This window comes from Crocodylus porosus, unplaced genomic scaffold (genome assembly GCF_001723895.1).
Source record: "Crocodylus porosus isolate Cpor-Errol unplaced genomic scaffold, CroPor_comp1, whole genome shotgun sequence".
In the NCBI taxonomy this organism is placed as follows: Eukaryota; Metazoa; Chordata; order Crocodylia; family Crocodylidae; genus Crocodylus; species Crocodylus porosus.
The window spans coordinates 11,220,523-11,245,512 of NW_017728912.1; the positions used below are offsets into that span (position 1 = coordinate 11,220,523).

The 24,990-nt window shown below is 41.2% G+C and overlaps 1 protein-coding gene across 1 annotated transcript in view; it reads left to right on the forward strand.

The window, feature by feature from the left end:
* Positions 1 to 24,990, forward strand: part of TNIP3 (TNFAIP3 interacting protein 3) — a 61,202-nt gene that overhangs the window by 11,375 nt on the left and 24,837 nt on the right. The window contains exons 2-6 of the mRNA XM_019533958.1: positions 4,206 to 4,292; positions 8,120 to 8,203; positions 8,892 to 8,957; positions 11,850 to 11,981; positions 18,327 to 18,455. Coding sequence (XP_019389503.1) covers positions 4,206 to 4,292; positions 8,120 to 8,203; positions 8,892 to 8,957; positions 11,850 to 11,981; positions 18,327 to 18,455 — 498 coding nt within the window. The remainder of the gene's footprint in view (positions 1 to 4,205; positions 4,293 to 8,119; positions 8,204 to 8,891; positions 8,958 to 11,849; positions 11,982 to 18,326; positions 18,456 to 24,990) is intronic.

The window sequence follows — 24,990 nt, forward strand, 5'->3', positions numbered from 1 at the left end:
TTCTACTCTCCACAGGCAGCCAGCGCAATGCCACCTTTACCTTTTTTTATGTCCTGAGGATGAATGCCATCTCAGACAGAAAGATGGGTAAATCATGAGCATACGAGATATGTGGTTTACACCCTGACCTGTCCCTGACTCATTGTGTGACTGTAGGCAATCAATCACTATTTCCCTATGTGTAAAATGAGGATATTACCCACTTTTGTAAAGCACTTTGAGGTCCTTTGATAAAAAAATACCAATCAATTGCAAAGTTGGAGGTTTTCATGCTTATACAATGAATATATTACACTGTTCTGCCTGCTTCACTTAGAGGCTGCTGTGGTGTTTCTTCTTTCCACAGAACAGGAATTTCGCAATTAAATTGTTGGCTTTTACAGCTCTGTAACGTTTTCACAAGTTGGCTGCTGCCTATTCCTCTGTCTGAGGGATGAGTTTTCCATAAGCAGAAGACTCTTATTAGGTAGTAAGGGCATGCATTTTCCCCCTTCTCATACTTTCAGAATATTTTGTTATTTAATAATATATTAAACTTGTCAGATTTTCAGGTGACCTACTGTTATCAGTCATGATAGGCAAGTGGTTTCATTACTAAACTGCTGCTGTATGTGGATTGGGTTGATAACAGTGTGACAAACAAAGAGGTTTCTGTGTAATCTCTTCTTGGAAACAAAGTAGATTATATCTGCTGATTGCATGTGTGTGTGCTTGTATGTGCTTGCACATGTGTCTATGTGGGACATGCCTTAACAATTCCAAAATGGTGTACAGTGTTTGGACAGATCAGTAATACTTATGTGTACTGCAATTTCTTGTGACGTTTCTGTGAAAATGGTATTTTTAGCCTGACTTTTTTACCAACTTTCTCCCACCCCCACCATATCCGTGACATTATGCCTATCCTCAGTGCAGGGCCTAATCCTGCTTGCTTTGTTTGGAGGGGCTAATACAACTAAGAGGAGACAGGATTTAGTCCAAAATGGTAACCTACTGTTTGTGATTCCTGTCTCTCCATCTCTAGCTGCACCAGGCAACTAAGGGGGGAGACGGGAGTTGGGCAGCCATACGGGCTCAGCTTAACAAACCACCAAACCTTGGGGTAGTAGAGGGAATGCTGCGTTCTGAAACTGCCATCCCTTGGTTTAATTAAATGTTGTGGCTGGCAAACTTTTTGTCTGCATAATAAAGAAAAAAGTTGTAGCCCATTCTGGACCTTTGACCCAAGCCCAAGGGGCTGCTTATTTTCACAGACGCTGTGCCACCTTGCTGCAGTGGAGCCTGTGCCCAGAGTGACTTCCACTGGTGGGCTGCCCCCCTCCATTCTGAACACTTCCACCCCGCTTCCAGGACTGGCCTGGAGCCTCTTTGAGGCCCTGCACCTATGCTGGTGACCACCAGCACCTGGGGATAGTGAGATAGCTCTGGAAGGTGGGTGTAGTCAGTGCTGGCCCCAGCATTGGGTCTTGGGCAGCCTGGACCCCCTCCCCTTCCCCAATGCTGCTCCCCAGAGTGCACCCCCACTGGACACCTCCTGGCTCCTTGGGCCAGGTCAATGGCTGTCACCCACCATATCTCCTGTTCTGGGGCTCCCCCACACCCTAGCATCTCCCAATCAATGTGCAGTGTGGAACATTGTCCCACGGCCACCATCCAGGTAAACCTGTCATGGGACTCTTGAGCATGCCATCCCAGGGAGGAGTCCCTGGACTGGGGCTCTCCATGGTGGGTGGTGGTGGGTGGCAGCCTGCCACACCACTCTGGCTCAGGACAAGAACAGTCACCATGCGGGGGTGTCATAGCTGGATCCCAAGCAGTCTTTGACATTATGTATAAACTCCCTCTTCTGGCACCGTGACTCTTTCAGCTCCATTGTGGCACGGGTGGCTTCTCAGACAGCAGGTTGCCATTTGCAGCACATTCCTGGACCTGGACAACTCATTTAAAACCGCAGTTCTTGCCTTCCAGCTGATCAGCAGATTTGCTTCCTGCAAAGCGCCATGAGTTACAGCAGGGAGCTGCATGTCCATCGGCACCCTGTAATTGCAATTCTAAGAATTACTACTTGGGCAAAAAGTTAAGGAAATGCAACAATTTACATGATGCCTGTCATTCTGTATTTTCTGGATCTAGTGTGTCGGTGATCATCTATCCAAGACCCCATGATAAAAATGTACTGCTGAGACTATTTTAAAATTTTCACCAATACAGCATCTCTCTGTAACTATGAGCCTGAATCTTAGTCTAAAAATAAATTTCATAGATTTATAGATGTTAGGGTTGGAAGGGACCTCAGTAGGTCATTGAGTCTGACCCCCCTGCCCCAGACAGCCAAGAGTGCTGTGGTCAGCTAGGTGCTTGTCCAGTTTCCTCTTCAAGACCCCCAGAGTAGCGGAGAGTATCACCTCCATTGGAAGCCCATTCCAGATTCTGGCAACCCTGACTGTGAAGAAGCTCTTTCTAATGTCCAACCTAAATCTGCTCTTTGTCGGTTTGTGGCCATTGTTCCTAGTTACTCCACGGCATGCCCTAGTAAACAGAGCATCTCCTATTCCCTCCATGCACACACACAAATGAAGGGAGAAAAGTGTACATAAAGTGCATTTGCTTTTTGTGGAAGCTCCATTTCAGCCAAGTGGAGATTGAGCTTCTATAATACAGAAATTGTTTACTTATAATTTACCAAGCAGACTTCTCAAGTCAGTTTTGCAACAAATCATTTTAGACGTATTTCTTTTCTGATTAAATTTACAGGTTTTGGACAAGTAGTTATGTTCTTTTCAATAAAATTTTATATTATAACTTTTCATTGATTCCTTGTGAGAAATTTGGATATCTTCCCACATCTCAAGTATATAAGTCCTTTAACTTTTTCTTTTCAATCCACCATTATTCTGAATGTGAAGATTTTAATAGTCATATTTTGTATTTCCCTGGTGCTCCGTGCACATCTTACAATTCTGTAATTTAGAGAACTTTTTATAGTACTATAAAATGACAATGCTCTTAAACATGGCAGATGTGCAGTGTTTCGGGTGGGAGGGAGCAGGGGCAGTCTTCTGAGTCTCCCTGGACTTTCCAGGCTAGGAGGCTTTATAGCCTCCTGGGGCTCCTCCCCAGTCAGAACTTTGATCAGTGTGCAGAAGTTATTTAAAGCACTGTAGGCTGCAAAAGTACTATCAAATACACCGTTTCAAATGTAATACCCCATTTAACAAGGGTGCATTTTTAAAGTACCCATTTTAAAGTGCTGTAAAGATGTACACTTCTGTTAAATCATGGCAATAAATAAAGAGCTTTAAATGGCAAAAAAGCAGCTTCTGTACACACCATTCCATTCTAGGATGTGAAATCCCCAGAGAAACATTTAGCTCATATGTGAGGGTACTTAAGTATTGTTATCCCCTTTTCAGATGGGAAAGAAACTATGGCATAGAGGTTGAGGCCAGTATGTACAAACTTGTGCATATTCACATTTAGATATCCAAACAAGTCCCCAAAACTTGGAAGTAAGGAAAAAGGCAAGAAGAAAATCCGCCTTTTTGTTCTTTAGTTCTTCCCTGGCGTAGGACTATATTTCAAGAAAAGCAAGCTTGGCTTACCAAGCTTAAAACAGTTAACCACAATGCATGTTTCATTGTATATACTGCTTTTTGTATAGGAGTTTCCTTCCCATCGTGTTTTATTTTTTTTACAAGCATGGTTGGTACTTGTCATTAAGCATGACTCACAATTTTTTTCTGACATAAGCAAATACAGTAAGTCTTTATGTCATGTCAGAAAATTTTATACTCAGGCAAGGAAAAGGGCTTGGTTCCGACTAGAAACTGATACATTTGTTCCTAGGAAAAGAATGCCCAGTCCCTGGTGCTATTTTGTGAAAAAAAATACTCTTCCTTTCCTCATCTGTGCAACTTCCTCTGGTAGCTTAGCCAGTAACAGAGGGAATTGCAATTTACATATATATAAAACTGTACTGCTTCATGTATTAGTCACAGACAACGTGCTTTAGACATTCTGGGAAGCCCCTGTTTTGAAGGGGGAAAATGTTAAAATCAGAGTTCTGTCACCTATCTCTTATTCTATATTGCTCTGCCACAGAGGTGTGAGGTTCTTCTGGGTGGATAATGAATGAAAGTTAATGAATTTCCGCCCCCATTTGTTGGATAGAGGTATACAATTTATTTCCTTGTCTTGATTTCAAGACTTGCAGCAAAACTGATGTCAGAGGTCCTCTTTTATGGGCAGAGACGAGCATAAGCAGCATGGAAAGTTCGGCACAGCAGTCCAGGGTAAGTCTAATGGGAACCAGTACCAGTGATATGTTGTTTAATGGAAATATTTAAACTAGTTGACATTTATTTACTTGATTTATATGCTTCTTTTCCCAACAAAAGGCTCGGGGCAGCTTACAAGAAGAGATTAAAGTATATCATTTTGTCGATGAACCATTGCAGTCATACACAGATATTAAAATAGTTTTGTCTGAAGGTTTTAATCTATAGGGTAATATTATACATCATTTTAGGTAAATAGTGTGTTTTACTGATATATATATATATATATATATGTATATATATATATTTTTTTTAAGTGAATCTTAAGAAAATGAACCGTAAGCAGCTTCTGTACTATATAGTAGTAAGCTTATAACACATAGATGGGAATAGTCACACTCAGATGTTGAAGGCTCAGATCCTGAGAACACTGAAACATAATGATAGTTCCATGATCTCAGTGTGGGATCCCAAATCCTTAAAGTTAGGCAGGAAGGTTACTAAGCCCTGTGTTGTATTAGCATCTGAGTGCTTTGGCACCTCAAGAGCAACAGTAGTGTAAAATTGGCATGAGTATAGGATGCTTCTAGATTTAAGCTAATACAGTGAACTATTAAACTACTCCTACTTATGTTGCAAATGTTAGTGCTCACATAATATATATTTTACAGAATTATTATATTTTCAGGAATGCCCTTATTGTGCTGTAAGTTTGATCTTTTTGTTTTTCTTTCACAAGTGTGAGAATGAACCTGTGAGGCTGTTGTTGTTAACCAGATAAAGTTGAATAGTCTATTATTTCCAGAAGAAATGCAATTGCAAAAGAATGAAAGGCAAATCCCATTGCCCGATTCATAAATGTAATTTTAAAGTAAATCCAGCTTTTTCAGATAAAGTACTTCAGACTCCACTGGTGTCAATTAGAGTAGATTTAGTCTCATTGTTTTTCATTATTTGCTTATAAAGCCAAACATACCTTGAAAATATTGCATGATTACTGTAATGTACTCTTCCTGATAGGTATAGCAACTATCATACATAACTCTGGAGAGCAGAAAAATAAGAGTGATTTATAAACAAAGGAAACACCCATGCACCCAAATGGAATTGTTTTCATGCACAAAGATAGTGAGAGAGCCATAATATATTATCGGGGGTTTTTGCTGAACAATTTTTTGGCAGCACCAAATACAATGCTAACATGTAAATATTACTAAAAGGAACAAGTAGTTTACTTTTGAGAAGTTCTTGGTTGGTGGCTGACTGAATTCTCTAAACTGAAGAGAGAAATTGGACTCTGAAGATTCAAGAACTTAAGTACTTCAGTTTTACAGCTTCTCACAGTACTGACTGAAAATGTCCTTGGGTTTTCTAACTAGGTTATTTAAAGCCGTGTCCAGAAAAGCATGTCTGTGCAGTATATGGCACTGCAGACTCGTCTGTGGCACTACATACCACACATTCAGCTGTTCTCCACACTGCTAGGAAGCAGCATGGGTTTTTTTGACACCTGAATATCCATGGATCAAAAATACCTGCATCAAAAAAAAGCTAAGCAAAGCAGCGCACACGGAGGTAGCGCACGCTGCTCAAAACCAGAGCCTGACTGGCCAGAGCCACACACTGGATGCTGGCCAGGATCCATGCAGTAGGACTGCCATTGCTGCAGTCCCAGGAGCCCCGCAAGACCCCAGATAAGGCTCCCCCCCACCTCCCCTACCCCACCTGGGGTAACATGCCGTGTGCCAGATGGCATATGATACATGTTTCAATTACAGTTCTCTTATCCAAAGTATCTAGTATGGTTGTGTGAGATTTCTCCCGGTGCTTCATTTTGAAGCTGTTACAATGCGTTTTGAGCTCGAAACAGTGAAATCGAAATGAAATTAAAGCCTTCAAAACAGCTTTGAAATGAAACAAGGGCACTCAAAATGTTTTGGAAGTGTTGAAACGTTTTGAGTTTTGAAGCCAGGCTTACATGGCTTAATTGCCAGTCCCAGCTGGCAGCAGCAGGTTCCTGTCATCTGGCAGGCAGATTGGGGGCCTGCCCACACCCCCAGGAGGGCTGCGGGGCTGTGCCGGACTCCTCCCACGGGTGCAGGTCCCTGATCTGCATGCTGAATGACAGGAGGCTGGTGCTGCCAGTTGGGGCCAGTGGCAACACTGATCTTCCCGGTGCTGGGTGCAGAACAGCCTATGGGCAAAACATCAAGACAACATCGAAACAGCAAAACAGTTTCGATGAAATGAAATGGAGCAGTGCTTTCAAAATGAAATGAAACTCAAAATTAAATACTGTTCCACTGAAACATCGAAACAGAAGTCAAAGTGGAACGGGCCCTAGTATCCAGTGTACATCATAGTTTATCAGGAGAATCTCTGATAGCTTTTTTTTTTGGAAATGACTGTTGTTTGGTTAGCAATATAAAAATGAAGATTTAGTTGAAACTTCTTCTGAAGAAAAATACACCTTAAAAATATTTGAATAATGACAGATTAACCTAATACCATAATGGATATAAATAACTTGCTGTTCTTTTCTGCAGTACCTTTTTAAACCCATTGTGCCAGACCATTATTATTTGTCTAGTCCCACAAACACTTATTGCCAGGCATCATCCAGGTGCTAACTATACTGTCATACTAGTGATCATTAATGATTGGGATGTTTCATGCTTATTACTGTGCCTAGAGTGGTTTGCAGCCTAGAATCCAAATCCTATTGTTTTAAGAGGCAAAACATACTTGTAAGATTAAAAAAATAGAATATCAACTTAACTAGTAAAAAGAAAGTATTCTTTATGTAAACTGCTATCTAAATATTTAATCTGTAATGCAGTCAAATTTCACAATGGGCATGTCTACATGTGTGCTTTTCTGAGTAGTAGACTAATTTACTGCACAGTAAAGCATCACCGTCTACATGTGCGTGGCAATTGGGCCGGTGTAGACTAATTGACAGTGCTATCGGACAGTCCCAGCAGACACAAGTACTTTCTAACAGCGGAGTGAATTACTGCGCTTAAATACATGTGTAGACAGTGATGTTGATTAGCAATAGAAAAATTACATCTACCAGTCTGCTTATACTCTGCTGTAAAGACAGATTAGTTCACTCTGACTCAAATTGCACTGGAGTTTATTTGGTCACATTAGTTGAATATGTAGATGTGCTCAGTGAGTTGCAACCTTATCTGGTATAAGCAGGTATCCCAGATTTCAGTGGGCCCTAACATACATATACACTATAGCTGCTTTAAGATATAACTAGACATTGCCTAATTAAGTGGATCATCTGATCCACTTCGTTGGGTGAAATACTCGTTGTCCATTGTCCTGTTCCCCATGAACTGGGACACACTCCTGGGAATCTCTGGGACTCCTCTCTGTAAGTGGGAAAGCTGGGGTTCCCAACTTATCAAGAGGCACCCTGGAGATTCTGGGAGCACATCTATGGAAGAGGGTAAGCCAGGCAGGCAGTCCTGTGGCTTGAAGAGTATGCAGCCGGGGCCTGCCCAGGGTACCTGCAGAGCGCAGACAGATTCAGGCTGTCCAACCACTGCTGCCATAAAGCAAATAGACATCCATTGTGAAAACATGGCACAAACTATTGCTGTCTTTTTTTTGTTGTGGCAAAAAATGAAGGCATTTGTGACATGATAAAGGGCATGGATGTCTATTTGCTTTCACTATGTGTTGCCATTAAACATTTATGGTGGTACAAAGGTGATATCCTTTTCCAGCTTTAGAGCAGAGTGTAAGCAGACTGTACGTTAGATGTAAATTAGCATAATTTGGGAGGACTTATTTTTAAATGTCCTTTTCTCTCTCCTTATTTGAAGTGTTTATTGCTAACAGAAAAGAAGAGCACATCCACAGATACTCTTGAACAACAGATCATTTCATTGGAAAGACAGAGACAAGAGGTAATTTTAAGTCTCCCTTTAAAATTCTAAAAATTACTTATAATATATTATAATATAACCTATTAGATTGACACAGATTGTAGCTGAACTGAAACAAATGGCTTACTGTGAAGCTAACTAGAAAGAAATGGGAACTTTTTTTTTACATATGTACCATAAAAATATGCCAGCATTAATCCTACTGCTAAATTTTTATATGCTGTTTATGTGTATAATGAGACCCAATTTTTGCTTGCCTTACTTACATGAACCATCAAAAGTACTTCTGTATAATTTGGCTACATAAAAACATCTAGTTTAAAGGTGCACAGATGTTATTAACATGCTTATTTGACTTAATTGAACTGTAGATAAGGAAAAGCGTGGGATGGCTTTAATAAGAATCTGCATGGGAGTGGTAGGTTGGCATTTGCATTACTAACCATGAATGACCTGCTGTTTGCCATGCGTCTGTGTGATGCAAATATCACTTCGTGAACCCAGATTCACTGCACCTTGACTGCACTATGGGTGAAAAATAGCAAAGAATTGGCAGATATGCCACAAAAGTTTGCAACCTTTGAACTTTCATTTCCCCAACGCAAGTTAATGAGGTGATGTTGAACAACTTGGCTAGTAGTTTGTTTTTATCTAAAAATGCATTGTAAGTAAATTTTGTTGACTGAGGATCACTGATTGCTAATTACAGCTACTGGAGGTGAACAAACAATGGGATCAACAATTCAGGAGTATGAAAAAACAATATGAAAGAAAGGTAACAATTTTGACTGTTTCTGTGTAGGTCAGAAAGTGCTATCAGCTGACAGTGGCTCCATCTTTAAATACAAGGCAGACCATAGCTATGGTGATTTTTTTTTTTTTAAACAGTATAAAAACATTCACATTATACTTTCACTCCCACAGAAAGGAAAAATTAAAATGTTTCCATATAAAATATAAATTAATGAGATTATGATTTTTCTAGCAGTTGTTTGCTGGAGATGAGATTCATAGTGGTTAGATAAATAGGTCTCCTTGATCAAAATGGCATCCTCATGCCCTCCACAAGTTCATAAAACATGTCAAGTCAGGTTTCCTTTACAGGTGTGTGGTGTGTGCCAAAGACACTAAATATGCATGACAGATCCAGTGACCCTCACCCCATTCTCAGTGCTACTTTCCAAATTGGTTTATGAATCACTAGATTGAGGCCCCTTAGAGTGTGAAGGGGATCTTATCTGAAGCTCTATCTCTGGTCTCTGTTACGTAGGGTTACCACCATATTTCCAGTTTCAAAAATGAGGACACCTGTCAGAGGCAGGAAGAATATGATTGTGGGGGACAGCGATATGCCCATGCCCTGCCCCTGCCCCTCACTCCCTCCCCACAGCTCCCTCCCCACTTCAGCCCTGCTATTGCCCCTCACTCCCAACCCACAATACAGAGTGCGGCATGTGAAGGCATTTTTCATTGCATGCATGCCTTGTGGTGGACAGCATGGAAGGGGCCAGGACTACTCTGTCACAACAAGGATTGGCTCCCTCACAGCTTCCCTGCCATCTGCCTCAACATGGCAATATCTTACAGTCGAGGTTGTGGGTGTTTTTGGCATGCTGCCCAAAAATATTGCCAATCCCTACCCTACTGTTACCCCTCAGAAAGACTTCTGTACTTTTTATTTTAAATACATATTTTTGTTCCCTTTCCCGTGTTTGCATCAAAGTATCAGGTTTCTTTTTCCCCACCTGTTGATATGTTCCATGGCCGTTTCTTTGAAAACACTGTAATTAATTGGCTTATAAAAATGGTGGCCTGTACCTTGTTTTTTCTTTTTCTTTTAAGTAACAAGTGATCAAATAATCTTATAAAGCAATGCAAGCATGCTTTTACTGCTTTATAAGAGAATGAGCACCTCCACTTATTTTTGCCAGACTCCTGCTCTTCTCTGGGCGGAGCCCACCCAGAATGCAGCAGTGGCAGCCAGGTAGGCAGGTTAACTCTTTGCTGCTTGCTCCCCCAAGACAGACAGAGTGGGCAGCTACAAGTATGTAGGAGGGGAGGAGACATCAATCAGGGATCTGAGGTACTGCGGAGGCTAGGGGAAGGTAGTGGCCCAATACAGGCCAGCATAGGAGGGGGAGGCAGGTGGGGTATTAACATTAAGAGTAGCCTAGAGTGGCTACATCTTAGAGTGAGATAAGATAGGTAATATAAGATGAGAGATAATCCTGCCCTGAACTGGGGCACCTCTCAGCTGCTTAACCAAGTGTTTTAAAATTGGTTTCAGATGTTAATAATGGACGGACCAGGTGTTAAGAGCTCCAGGAGCCACCCAAAATTACCGTGTAAAAAGGCCCTTTGTCTCTGAAATTTTCCAACCAGCTCTTGTAACAGTGTGTTCCCCTTCCCACCTCTCCACCAAGTGCTTACAAACATTCAAAATGTTTGTACAGACAGACATTCAAAAAGCCTGAGCCTGAATTGACTCAGTCTTTGCAGGTTACTCTAACCTGGCTAGGCTAAATCCGCTTTGTAACTGGACAGACATCCCAGAAATGCCAGCACATGCCTGCAGTGGCTCAGGCTAGAAGCCAGGGAGTGGAAGGGTGCTGGAGTGCCCTTCCCTTGAACAGTGCTGAACTGAGGCCCTGGCAGTATTCTTTGATTAGAGAGGGGTTCCCCCCACTTCTGACCAGCCCAGTAGGGAATTGATAACAGTGTTTATCACCCCTAACTCAGTGTTTATCATCTCATTAAGGAAACAACAAAGGGACATTACCAGCTACCTGTTGATTCTCCCTTTGTCCTGTCTGCCACAGCACGGACCATAGCCAGCATGTAGTCTGCTAGCTAATGCTGTGTAAGGCAGAGGGGATGGTGGAATCCCTGCTTAGCAGGGAGTTGTGAGGGGGGAGCCAGGTAGACGCCTGCAGTCTGTGCAGAGCTGCAGCCAGGGAGCAAAGGGGAGGGGCCAGCTCTGCTGTGGAGCAGAGAACCCCACCCAGCCCAGAGAGCAAGCCGGCATGCTGGGGGTGTCTGGTTTATCTTAAATCAGCAAGGGGTCTGGGAGAGACATTGCATAAACCAGTTTGAGCCAAATCAGTTAAGTCTGATACTACATTCAACCAGGTTTATCTCAAACTGGTTTCAGCCATTTTCAAACTGGTTTATGTGCACTGAACTTCTGTTCTGTTACAGGTTTAAACCAGTTTCTGATCACTTAAACAGATTTATGTGTAATGTCTGTCCCTAGCCAAAGTGCTAGAGTGAAAGGGAGAAAGAGAAACCAAATTGACTTGGTTGTTGCATGATCAATAATTTTGCTCTTCTGATTGGGTGACATCATTGCAGAGGGAGCTCACAGTGGGATGAAAAGAGCATTAAATTCATAAAGAAATGCAGATCTTCAGCTTATATGGATTGGCAGCATCATCAATAATGGAGCTAACTGGATTTGTACCAGCTAAGAATTTGGCCCCATAATCTTATGGAGAAAGCCTGGTTTGGAAAAGGAAGGGAAAAATATTCACTCCTAACCGAATCCTGCTCTTTCTCTGCCTAAGAGTAACATACTGAGAACAAAGATTTTGAAGGAGCTTTAAGGATGCTGCATCACTCAGTGTCTTAGGCTTGAATCAGCCTGTGAGTGTGTATGCTTGCTTTGCAGCTTGCAGAAGTGAAAGCAAAACTGGATGCATCCCAGAAGAGAGTGCGTGAGTTGGAGGAAGAGCAGCACCAAAATCAGCAAGAATGTGAAGGGCTGAGAGGCCTGGCCAGAGATGTGTTCCTTCAGGAAGTGGTAGGAGGATTCCCCTACGTTACCCTTTTCTACTGAACTGTTTGCTTCCAAGGTGCTACGTGCATTTTATTTCCTAGCAAGAGATGGGTTACTCACCAGCAAGAGGAGACTAGCACGTTGGACTTGCTCTCAGGCATTATGTTGCTGAAGTGAGGGGGTGGATGAGGCTTCAGATCAGAGATTCTCGACGGGAGGAAATAACTTCTGTGTCACCCTACAAGTAGACGGAAGACTAAATGAATAGAATATTGGTGGAGAGGAAGGGTGAGCATGGGAAATTTAAACAGTGCTTTCATAGTAGGTCCATGTTAGTCTGAAGTTAGTCAGGAAGCAAACTAAGATATTTATACATAGAGAGAGAGAGAGCACAAGCTTTCATGAACCCAAGCTCACTTCATCAGATGCTGTGAAAGGATGTTCAGAAAGCAGAGTATAAGGAGAGATAAATTAGAATACAAAAGACAAGGGAGATGGGATAGAGAGATAGATGAGGGGCAGAGTGGGGAAGGGGGCAGTGCTAGGAGAGAGAAGCAAATGAGAACTAAACCTATAGAAACAACAGATCTCAAAAGCTCACCTAAGTAATAAGATAAGAATACAGATCAGAATTAGTTCTATACCTGTCCCCTTCCAGCTTGCTCAGTTTTAAAGTGAGTTTTCTGTAAATACTGCAGGAATTTGAGTGACCAATAATACTTTCAGCTGTATATGTAGATGTTTAAATGCAAATACACAATGATTTTTACTGCCTTGTATTATCAGAATGCATGTTTTAAGTACATATCAAAGCATGTATAAAGTTCTTCTTTATCTTAGTAACATTGGAGCCTGATCCTGCAAAAAAAAGAATATATGGTTTTCAACTGTGATCATGTCAATTTATATCAGAGTGGTGGATACACTGCACGCTATAATAGGAATGGATCACATCTTAAGACTTGAAGTTGGGGTTTTCTTGCAAGGCCTGAAGCTAGAGCTCAATCTGGAAGCAGTATAAGGCACAGGTCATTTCTAGGATTCAGATACTGAAGTTTGTCGTTAGTAGCTGTATCATAAACTGAACTCTCCTCCCCCCCACCCCCAACTCATATCTTCTTTGTGTGAGGTGGATCAGCTGAAGAACTGTGAGGTGTTCAAGCAGATATTTTTCTCGTCTAGCTCAAGCCCTACTTTAGCAGAATGGGACTACTCATATGCTTGTAAAGTTAAAAATCAGCTTAAGGACCTTGCTCAATGTTTGCCTGTGTTTGATCTTTCTTCCTGTGGAGAGTAGAGATCTAGCATACCAGAGACTATGGTTGAATGCAACATCTGACTCATAATACAGACCCTTACTTTTTTACTGTATGTCCCCTAAGAAAGGCTCTAAACCAGCATTGACAATTGTCCATAAATGGGTAGCCTTTTAAAAATAACTATAAATGCTTGTCTGTAAACTCTTTTTTTTTAAAAAAAAAAAGCTAAGAAAGCGTGAGCCTGTTTGAAGATCTGCCTTCCAAATAAGGCTGGATGCAAATATTGATGGACAAACAAGGCATAGCAGCACCGTCTTGTGTTTAAGCAGGAGTGCAGCAGCCACCAAAGAGTCTCAGTCTGGTCTTTCTAGCCAGTGGTTCTCAACCTTTTTTGTACCAGGGGCCCAATTGTAAACATCAACATCCAATCCTGACCCAGTGCCCCTCACTCCTGACCTGCTGCCCCCCACACCCAAGCCTCAGCTGCTCAGTGTGTGAAGCATAAGCTCACGCAGCCCCTTGCATGGTGGATGGGTCAGTATTGACCTCGAAAGATGTGGGCAGTCCGGTTCCCCAAGGCTTGGTCCTTGGGCCAGTGCTGTTCAATATCTTTTTTGGTGACCTGGATGATGGCTTGGAAAGCACTCTGTTCAAATTTGCAGATGACACCAAACTATGGGGTGAAGCAAACACACTGATTGGTAGAAACTGAATCCACATTGACCTGGACAGGTTAGAGAAGTGGGCAGAAAACAACAGGATGCAGTTCAACAAGGACAAGTGCAAGGTGCTGCACCTAGGGAGAGGGAACCACCAGCACACCTGTCAGCTGGGGGATAACCTTCTCAGCAGCGCAGCAGAGGAAAGAGATCTTGATGATCTTTTGAGGTCCCTTCTGACCAAAATATCTATGAATCTATGCTGGAACTCTCCTAGCACACAAGGGAAAAACCAGTTTCCCATATTTTTTCTCCTTTAAAGGAGAATCCATTTTTAAAATTTGTTGATCCACTTTTAAAGTCTGTCTGCGACCCTTCCATATATTCTTGCAACCCTCTTTTTGGGTTGACAATCAGCTGATTGTTGTTTGAGGTCCCAGAACCACAAGATAGCTGGTTTGAGACTAGATGGTGTGGGGGCTGGGACAGACAATCAGCTGATTGTTAGTCCCAGCCCTGGGACTGCACTGGAGTCTGCAACCAGCTTGGATGCAGTCCCAAGGGCTAAGACTGGCAGTTAGCTGATTTTTTTTATTCCAGTGCTGGGACTATGCTGGAGCTAGTTTAAGACTCCTGTGTGGTTTGGGGCTGGGACCCACAATCAGATTATGGGTCCCTGCCTCAAGATCCCGACTGATGATAGTATTTCTATGGAGCAGTCCAATGTTAGTTCAACATGTGTTCCTTAATATAATCTGGAAACACTTGCTGGAAAATCTTAAATTTGGTATGACACAAGTGCGCTTAGCCTGTGTCATCCTGCTTGAACATGCAGGCACATGAGTTTCAAGTGCATTTAACATGTGCTAATGTCTTATGCAACCTGGCCCTTAGACTATTAACAGTTTGAGGTTCACTTAATATTTAATGGTTATGGTTTTCTCTAAGGTCATGTGTATATCCCTTTTCCCCCTATAATAAATCCTGTTTTAGTTGATCATTGTTTGTGTGTATGGAAGTTTGTTTGCATCCAGTTAATTTCTTTTTCCCCAGGCTTCTGGGTGGGGGCTTGAGCCAGATTTAGAAAGCTGGTGTTAAAGCCCTAAATCTGAACCAGCCTCTTCTTATTGGCATCCAGGGCAGGCTTACATTTGCATTATGTAAAATGTGTGATTAAAAAGTAAAAAAGCTTAGTTGTCAGTAGAAAGATTGCAGGTTATCATAAAAAAAAAAATCTTAGGTGGTAATCCAGTTCTAAAGGTTCAAAACTATACTACATTAGCCCCTTAAGACATTAAACTCTTAGACCTTTGCTGCTCTTGAATTCTCAAGATCTTTCATAATTGGTCAGAAATGTAAATATGTTGCCTTTTTAAACCAGGTATCTCTTCATGCAAAGAAGTATTGAAAAATATGCAGTTTTTGCAGTTTTGTGGTGACTGTCTGGGCAAGGTGGTTTTCATAGGATTAGTCTCATAGTGATCAGAGTGTGTTGGGTGACACTGGTTGTAGTAGGTGACTTGCTTCTGGTACACTGATAAAGTAGGACTGTGCAGGGCTCTGAGTCTCTACACTATTCCCTTTTCTTTGAAAGCTTCCAGTCATTCATGATTGCCTGGATTCAGTAATCTCAAAAAATTGACTCTAGGATGCCTGTTAAAGCCCTTCTTCTGACGGAAGTGACTTGCTAAGTCATGGGTATTCTTTTAAGCTCATGTTATGTTTCTTTATCCTATGCTAGTTCCCTTTATGTTTAGATTGGTCTGGTAGTTGTTATTTTGGACATCTTGGTGTATTTCCTTTTTTGTCTGTATTTTACAATAGGTTCCTCTTTGAAGTAATTCCTGAGAAGAATCTCCTACTTCTAGAGAACCATATTTTTAGCTGCCCTTTGTCTGAGGGTAGGATAATTTTTGGTACTTGGATAGCTGGCTGTTCCTCAGACCTACAAAAAGTCTGCCTGATAAATTCTTTGTTCGTGTCCTTGTAACCAATGTGTTGGATTAAGTTGCTTGGGACTGTTATGAAATAGTTGGCAGGCTCATCCACTCATCCATCTCTTGCTTGTGCAACTGAGGTCGTGCCTACATGTAGAGGTGTAGCATAAAATACTTATCCGGTTCTTATCTAATACGTACACAGTTCGTCTGTAACTGTATTGAACTGGTTTAGCTCAGCAGTTGTGAAGCCACTGGGAAGGGTAACATACTCTGTGGCAGGTGCTGCTGGTATTAGCAAGCTTCTCTTTTTGGCTGAGGAGCTAAAGACTTTCAAGAATGTGCTTACTCAAGAATAGCCATCCCTTAGCATTCAGACACTTGGGACAAGGCTGCGTCAAATGCAGCTGTTCCTGCGTCTTTATCAGACTGTATGTATTTCCTCTTTCTTTTGCGGAGGGATTGGAGTATAGGGTATGGTGGAGTAGCCCTTTAAAGGATGCCAACTGGTATTGGTATGAGTTTAGACTTATCTTCAGTTTCCCTTATTTTACTTTCCTCAATAACAAGCAGTCTGGACTCACCGTGCTAGTTCTCACAGTTTTTTAGGCCATATCCCTTTATTTATTTTCACTACAGTTTCCTATGAGACCTTTTTCTGTAACTATTCAACTAGGAAAGGCTATCAAGTCATCCATGTTCAGATTTCATTGGATCTTTTGTCCCCAGCTAACACCTTTGAAAGGGATCCCAATATTCGTGGCATGATCTTAAATATGGATCACAGAACAAAAAAGAAAGAGGGAAAGAAATCGATAAGCAATCCTTCTAACACACTTGTCACTCATGACAACCTGCACACACCTAGTAGCAAAACCAACTATTTTCCAATCTACAAACTTGAATTTTGCATATGCTGGGATTTAGAGAATTGGGAGTTATGGGAGACTTTAGAGAGAACTGCAAGTACCGAAGCAAGAAGAGATCGAAATATTTATGAAGATTTAAGGATTTTTAAAAAGTAATTTGCAAAAACTGATCTCTAATTAATCAGGAGATACCCTGGTATCCTTTTCAGTTTGTTTTCAAGAAATTAAATATCTGAAGTAATTTGGGTTCTATTGAGAGAAGCCATATCACCTGTAAATGTATATTGCTTTATTAGTGAGTAGATGTGCACATGGATTTTTTGCCTGTCATTTAAGTAGTAACTACCTAGTAGCTAACTGAACAGAGGCACACCTGTTCCACATAAGACAGGGTTTTATAGTCCCTTGTGTGTTTAAACACAGCAGATTTAGGATCACTGTCATTTGTTTCTTTATTGCCCAAGGCAGCTGCATTAGAAAAAGTCTTAACAGTAATTCTTGTTTTGTATAAGAGGAAACAAGCTTTTAAAATTAAATTAAAAGAACTCAGAATAACTTTCATCTAACCCAATCTTCCAAAGTTGCCTAACAAGGAACGTGCTTACCTTTATGAGAGCAGTTGGTCAAGAACTTGTGCAATACTAGTCACACTGGGAGTCTATTTCTGATCTCTGCTTCATCCGTTTGTAAATCAGGAGTAGTTGCATTGACGGCAGTACTGTAATAGCAGCCTATATCTGGTGTGTGATCAGAATCAGACTGTAAGTTTAACAAGCCTGTTCTGTTAATCCCTACATCATCATAAAGTAACATAGTGCTGTCCTTAATGGGAATAGTACTGAATCAGCATATAGATGTGGGTAAGCTCCAGGCATCACAGCTGAGGGAAAGGTGTAGGAAGGTGTCTGTGAACTACTTTAGCTGCTCTCTGATCCTGCATCCTGCTGGGACTTCATCTTACCCCTAATGCAACTATCTGCATGATGCACTGGAGCATTAAATGAGCTACCTTTGATACCAAAGCATGACGATGCTTTGCCTGGGCAAATATGCTCCACTTCTCAGCATAGCTAATTAGCTGGAGGAAGTGCTGTGCTACTATGGTAATACTTTTCTAGTAACCTGAGGTAGCTTTGTTAGCTTTAAGCACTGCATTGTGCTATGTAGAAATACCTTCAGAGAAGCCTCCAGGCTGCCGTAAACTATCATCTGCTGTGGCTCTCACATAAGTATTCCACTACCATGATTGCTGGACCACTGCTGAGATCATGTGAATTTGCCACTTAGACCAGGGGTTAATGTGGGGTTGTGTAGTCCTCTCTGTGCTGCCTCATCTATTTAGCCACACGGTTTTATGGCTCTTTTTGTGCAACCAGGGACCACAAAATGGGCATAAGGGGACCAGGATTTGGTCTGGCAAGTTACACTTCTATCTAATAATAATGCGATTGGTGGATACAGCCTCAAAATACTGTCTAAGGTTCTGCTAACTATTTGTTCTCCTGCTTCTTTCTCGCCATCACTTTGGCATAATTCCCTGGAACAGCAGTGCAACATGATTGCCAGATGGAAGAGATTCTGAAAATCATTCTTGGAAAATTCTTCCAGCTGCACTGAATCAACTTATATATATTTTACATTCCAGAAAGAGCAAGAAGTCCAGAATGAAGCCTTGCATGGAATGAAGGAAGAGAACAAGCTTCTGAAAGAAAAAAATGCTTCAATGGCTAGAAAACAAGAGCACTATGAATGTGAAATAAGTCGCCTTAATAAGGTATGAACTTAGGGAGGGCCATTTGATAGGAACTTCTGCTTTAAATGCTTTTGCACCTCAATGCCTGTCATTATTTCAAGGCTTTTTGCAGCTGGCTACTTATGTAGCATGGAAGTTCATGAATGTTGAAGAGAGAGGGCTTTCTTAACTATCCAAGATGTGCATCTGTTGTGCTGCTGTGGTTTCCCTAGCAGTGGGCCCTTTAGTCACAAATCCATGTGCCTCACTATAGGAAGATACGGTTAGGAAGGGGCTTACCTAAACCTGTATTTATAGTGTAACACTTTTGGCAGACAGTGGAATTTGTGCTGGGAAGAGGAATATACATTTTTGTAGACCACAGTTCTGACCTCTCTCTCACAAGTTCACCTGTGCTGTTGATTCTCTGCCCAAGTGGGGGGACATTTCCTTCTGCTTGAACAAAGAAAAAAAAAAGACAAATATCACTACAATAGCAAAGGAACCAAATGAGACTCATGTCTCTGCTCTCTGATGTATAACTCATCTTCATCCTTTACCACCACAGCAAAGTCTGGCCCTTTGTCACATTAAAAGCAAAGATGCAAATCCTAGACCAGGTTTTCAAAGGGGACTTCAACCTGGTTTCAGTATATGCACATGTGAGGTTGTAGTCGCAAACATTTGCACATGGATATAACAGATGTTTTCACTCAAATTCAATTTATTTGCTGGTAGAAGGTGCTATGAGTGCTGAAATCACTCATAGCACTTTCACAATTTCACAAACCAATTATCTTAGCTGTATGTATCTCTGTATGTAATTTATGTTCAAAAGCTTTCAGGCCATTTTTGAACATATGGGCCTGTATATGACGTGCATTAGTGACTAAGAACTCTTTTACATGCTTCTCATGCTTCCAACTTACTTGACTACCTGTATTTTTAGGATTATTCAGTGATTCAGGAGAAAAAGGCAATCTATTTTTAAAGAAAGGAACAAAGCAATAAACATAATTTTGTTTAATCTGTAGCTTGGGTCTAAAGCAGTGGGTCTTTTCTAACAATTCTGCATCTCCTGGTAAACCACACAAACTTCCTGAGGAAATGCTCTGCTCTTAAAAGTTACTGCTGTGTAATTTTTTTATGCACAAGCAAGAACACCATGACGTACAACATTCAAAGCAAGGAAATTTCCAAGTTTTCTTACAAAAGAATTTAACTGAACTTGTGGTCTCAAGCTCTGTTTGATATATACTGGCAGGACCTGCTTGAAAAGGTTGCATGATTTCAGTTCCAAAGGTTTCGGGTCTAAAACAACGTTCAGGTATTCCATTTTAGTCTGTTTTCCTGGAATCTTGTGGGTAGAATTAAGAAGAAAGGGGGTAAATGTACCCATGTCGTAAGAGCTGTGCTGCTGCAGCTCTTACCAAATGGCTCTTACCATTGCTCTGTCACACCGTTAACTAAATGGGAGGGGTGAGGGCAGAGAGGAAGAAAGAGACAGAGAAAGATGCTCTCCCTGGTTTTCTGTGGATCATTCTATAAACATTTCTCTACTATAGAAAAAAACATAAGATTGGAAGGATATTATGCGTCACTGAGTCTCATCCCTTCTTATTATAAATAGTCACTTCTGATAATATTATTAAAAAAATTATCAAGCTGTTTCTTATAAAAACCAGTTAGGTTGGTGCTCCAGTGTTTCTCCAGAGAAACTGTTCTAGAACCTTTGTACTTCTAATGTTTACAAACCCTCTTTTGATTTCCAGCATAAATTGATTCCTGGTCAGTTTAAACTTGTTTGCTCTTCTGGCAGCACTGTCCTGCAACTGAAATAGCTGCTGTCTCTTCCTGGGTTTTACCCTGCTTGATACAGTTATGAGAAGCAATTTTTATCCTGCCCTCCCTCGACTTATTAAAATAAGTCAGACAAGTCAAATCACTTAGTCTCCTCTCATAGGCCAAGTACAGACATTACACTTACTGGTATAAATGGCTGGAAACCAGTCTATACTCAGGACAGAAGCTTAGCACACAAAACCAGTCTATACCCATAACAGAATAGAAGTTCAGCACACAGACAGGTTTCAAAAGGGCAGAACCCAGTCTAAGGATGCCTATACATGTTCAGTGAGGCTGCTCTGATGCACTGTAATTACAGCATGTTGGAGCACATGCAATTAATTTAGATTAATCAGGTCTGTTGGAGTGTGGTAATTACCACGCTGTAGCAGATTTCAGCATCATCAGTGCACCCATGATGAAAAATGGCGGTGGGGACATTTTAACTAAAGCTTGTTCAATGAGCTTTAATTAAAGCATTTCTGCCACCTTTTTCAGTGCAGGGACACTGATGCTCTGGGTGCTTTTAATCAGAGCAGCTCTTGAGGCCACTCTAATTAAAGTTCCCCCTCTTCCTCCCCCCCCACTCACAGAGTGCATCTATAAATTCCCTAAGATTTGCCCCCCACCCGCTCTCCACCAAGTTTGCTACCGATCTAAACTACGCCACTTATAGAAAACAGCATAACTTAGATGGATTCTGCCTTGGGCTTTTTAAATGTCTCTACCTAGCCATAATATAGTCTCCTCATTCTCCTAAAAATTCATGTACCCCGTCCCTGTGCCTGTTCCAGTTTGATTTCCTCTTTTTTTAAAAAAAACACAGGGGGTTAAAGCTGTGCTCAGGCAAAATTTTGTTAGGGGCTTGTATAATGGCACAAGTACTTGTGAGTTCCTGTTAGAAGCACTTTATCTAATACATTCTAGGAGTGCATTCGTGTTTATTTTATTTATTTATTTATTCATTTTATAACCATGGCACATGACTATCTTATAGTCATTCTGTGATCAACTAATACCAGTATTCTTATACCATTGCTTTCTGTAAGCTGGTAGCTCATCAGTAGAATTCTTATTATTAGTTCCTATGTGAATGACCCTGTACTATCTATCTATCTATCTATCTATCTATCTATCTATCTATCTATCTATCTATCGATATATAGCTAGATAGAGATAGATAGATATAGATGCCTTATGGGCATCCATTTCTTCCTCTCTGATATTCTGATCCCTTTAGTATCACAGATACCTCCTAATTTTTTTCCATTGGCAAATTAATTAGCACACTTTTTTGTGCCTATGTCATTAATAAAAATATATAAGAAGGGGACAAAGAAAGAATCAGTCTCCTCCTAGTACAAACTCTTTAGCCAATTCCTTATTTCAGTTATAATTCATGTACTAATACCAATGTTGTCCAGCATAACTAATAATTTTCCAAGAGGGCATCATATAAAATTCTTTCCTGAGGGTGAGACAGGTTAGAACTAATGACAGTTCCTTTATCTAGAAAATCTATTTTCTTATTAAAACTATTAGGTTATGTTGGTATCATCTATATTTGCTAAATCTTTGTTGCAGTTTTTCATTTTTCATTGACTACCACATATACTTCTTTTTTCTTCAAAATGTTTTCTAAACTGCAACATACCACTGAGGTCAGAAAAAGAATTTGTCTAGTTCTCTGATTTTTCCCCCTATTTCCTGAAAATAAGAACTGCATTAGTTCTTTTCCAGTAATGTGGTACTGCTTCTGATTTAATAGAAGAAGTACTTGGTACCAGAACAGCAATTTCATATGCCAGTTTTCAGTATTCTGGATGGAGATTATCTAGCTTCCACTGATATATGATCACATTAATCTCTAAGGTTTTCTTTTTCCTGGCTTTCTTGGAAATAGCAATTTCCATTTTTATATACGTATCCTTCCAAAGTTATTTACAATATACATGATGTTTCTCCACTTATGACATACTAAAACAGTGATGCTCAACCTTTGGCCCATTGGGCCAAATGAGTGGTGTGGCACCAGTCTGTGGCTGAGATTAGGTGTGCACACCTGGATCCAAATTGTACTGTCCCCACCCAGTCCTGCATTCTGGGACTGGTGGCCTGGGACCCTGTGCTACCTCCTCCTACTCCTGCATACTGGGAAAAGAGCCCTGACCCTGTGCCACTTCCACCAGGCCTCCAGTGCTGGGTTCAGGCCCTGTGCTGCCCTGTATGCCACATCTAGCATGCAGGACCAGGGCCTGCAGGGCTCTTCATGGATCAGTGGGGAGCCTGCAGGATAGAGGACAAGGAGCTGGGGGCTGGATCTGGCCCACAGGCTAGGCATTGAGCACTTCTGTACTAGGAAATTTTACTGTGCAGTTCTCATCCACCTCTTCCACCTGTGTGCAGTGAACCAATGTAGTGTAGCATAGGGCTGAGATATAGAATATGTTAGAGTGGTTTCTGTCTAAAAGACCAATAAAAGCTGGGGTATTTTTTAGCAAAATCCAATGGATATGACAATAAAGTTTATGTATCCTGTGTCTGAATTATGAATGCAGACAGAAGCCATATAAAAACTGAGGAGATGGAGAAACAGTACTTCCTCAGAGAACAATGAGATAAGGTCATATTTGAGTTAGAGAGCTTGAACTGTAGTGTCCAAGTGTCTTGTCAGCAAGGTGCAGGTGTATACCACATGGAGAGAAGGAAAAACAAAACCAGATTTCAGCCACATGCATTCCTGGCATCTACTCATAATGCACCATATGTGAGAGAAGGGCTTTCAGTGGGAATAAACCATGAGAGCATGCTAGCTTTCAAATGTAGTATGAATCCTGTAAAACTTTACCAAGTCTCTCTGCTTTCTCACCCCACACCCATAACTCCAACTTGTAATTAACTGGAAGTGTTCTTACAGGAGTATGCATCTCAGGGATACTAGTAAAAAACATACTAGTCATTGGAGAACAAAAAAATGGGATGGATGTTTGGTTTTACATGCATATAGTCGTGAAACATCATTTACAAAGTGAGTTATCCAAAACATCTATGACTTAGGAAGGCATGTGGCCCTACGAAGCATAACGCAATGCAGAGAATCTACAGCTGTGTTTATTTTCTTATCTTGGTCTGATTCATACATGAACATGCTCCTACATGTACAGTAGGGGTGTGTAAAGCCAGCCATATTCAATTCTGATTCCGATTCTGCCCAATTCAGGGCACAGTAATTCTATTCGTTGATTCAGAGCACTGTCCCAAATTGATTTGGCCGAACCCACATCTGAAGATTTGATGCTGATTTAGAGAATCAGCAATTCAGCCATAGACACAGCTTTAAATGTTTTTTCTACATACCTCAAGGTACCAGGCACGGCTTGTGAATGCTGCAATGGTGGAGCAGATGGAGCGTCCCACAGGAGCACCAGGGAGTGGGGAGCCACGTGCTTGGTGACAGACTTTCAGTCCACTTCCAGTACTTCTGGTCCACTTCCAGGTCCACCGCTGACCACAGGGGGACCACCCCCCTGGCACTCCCCTGGATTGGTGTTTGGCTGCAGGGAGACCCCAGATGCCCTCCCAGACCCAGGAGGCACCAGTTGCCAAGCCAGAGGTGGGGGAAGGGTCCCCCGTGCGGTCTGTGGTGGATCCAAAAGTGGACCAGAAATGTTTCTGGTCCATTTCTGGGTCCACCGCCAAATGCACTGGAGACCCCGCCACACTCCTGTGGGACGCTCCATCTGCCTCACCATCTCAGCATTCACAAGCCACCTCATACCTTGAGGTATGTAGAAAAAACATTTAAAGCTGTGTCTATGTCCAAATCATCAAATCTCTCTGAATTGATCTGAAGGGTTCCAATTCGATTCGGAGAGATTAAAGGGTCTCCTGATTAGATTCAGATTTGGAGATTCAGCCACTGAAATGGGCCAAATCTTCACTGAATCAAATTGGCAACCAAAGCTTTGCACAGCCCCAATGTACAATATAAATTCTTCTGGTACTTGACTAATCTCAGTCTCAAACTGTGCACTCATTAGGAATAATCTGGAACACAGCAGTCAGTCCAGGAGTTTGTAGTAGATTAAAAACATTCTCCCTTCTTCATTTTTGTTATGTAGGAGATTTTTGGATCAAACTTTCTCTGTTTAATGGAAGATGAAGCACATTATAATAACTCTTGTATAACACTATGGACATCTGTCCTCTTACAAGCCTTCTTATGTCTCTTCTGGTGCTCCCCATACCCTCACTTTTTAAATCTGTCCTAAGTCCCTTATGACTATGTATGGAAGCCAGTGAAGAGATTGTTTGAGGTAGATGCCTTTAGGCATGCTTAGGAAGTTCATTCAGTTAAATAGTGAGTGGGACCTCTGAGAAGTTCATGGGAACTTTCTGATAACAGGTCACTTGACATAACTCAGAGCAATTCAGACAAGGGGGCAGTTTGAGAGAGTTAGTGGGAATTATCCTTTTAAAAGGAATAGTGAGGAAGTGGTTTCTAAGATAAAGTTTGAGAAGGACCATTACCAAATGGCAGACGATTGTGTCAGAATAAATTGAGGAAACTGTAAAGCTAGTAATTATGGGGAATGATGAGAAATAATTATGGGGAATGGTGAATAATAATTTTAAGATAACTTCAAAACCAATTGTGGAGTAAAGTTAAGAATAAGATTAGGAAAATATTACAAAACACCTTGACAGAATTTGCTTGAAAAAGAGGACGTAT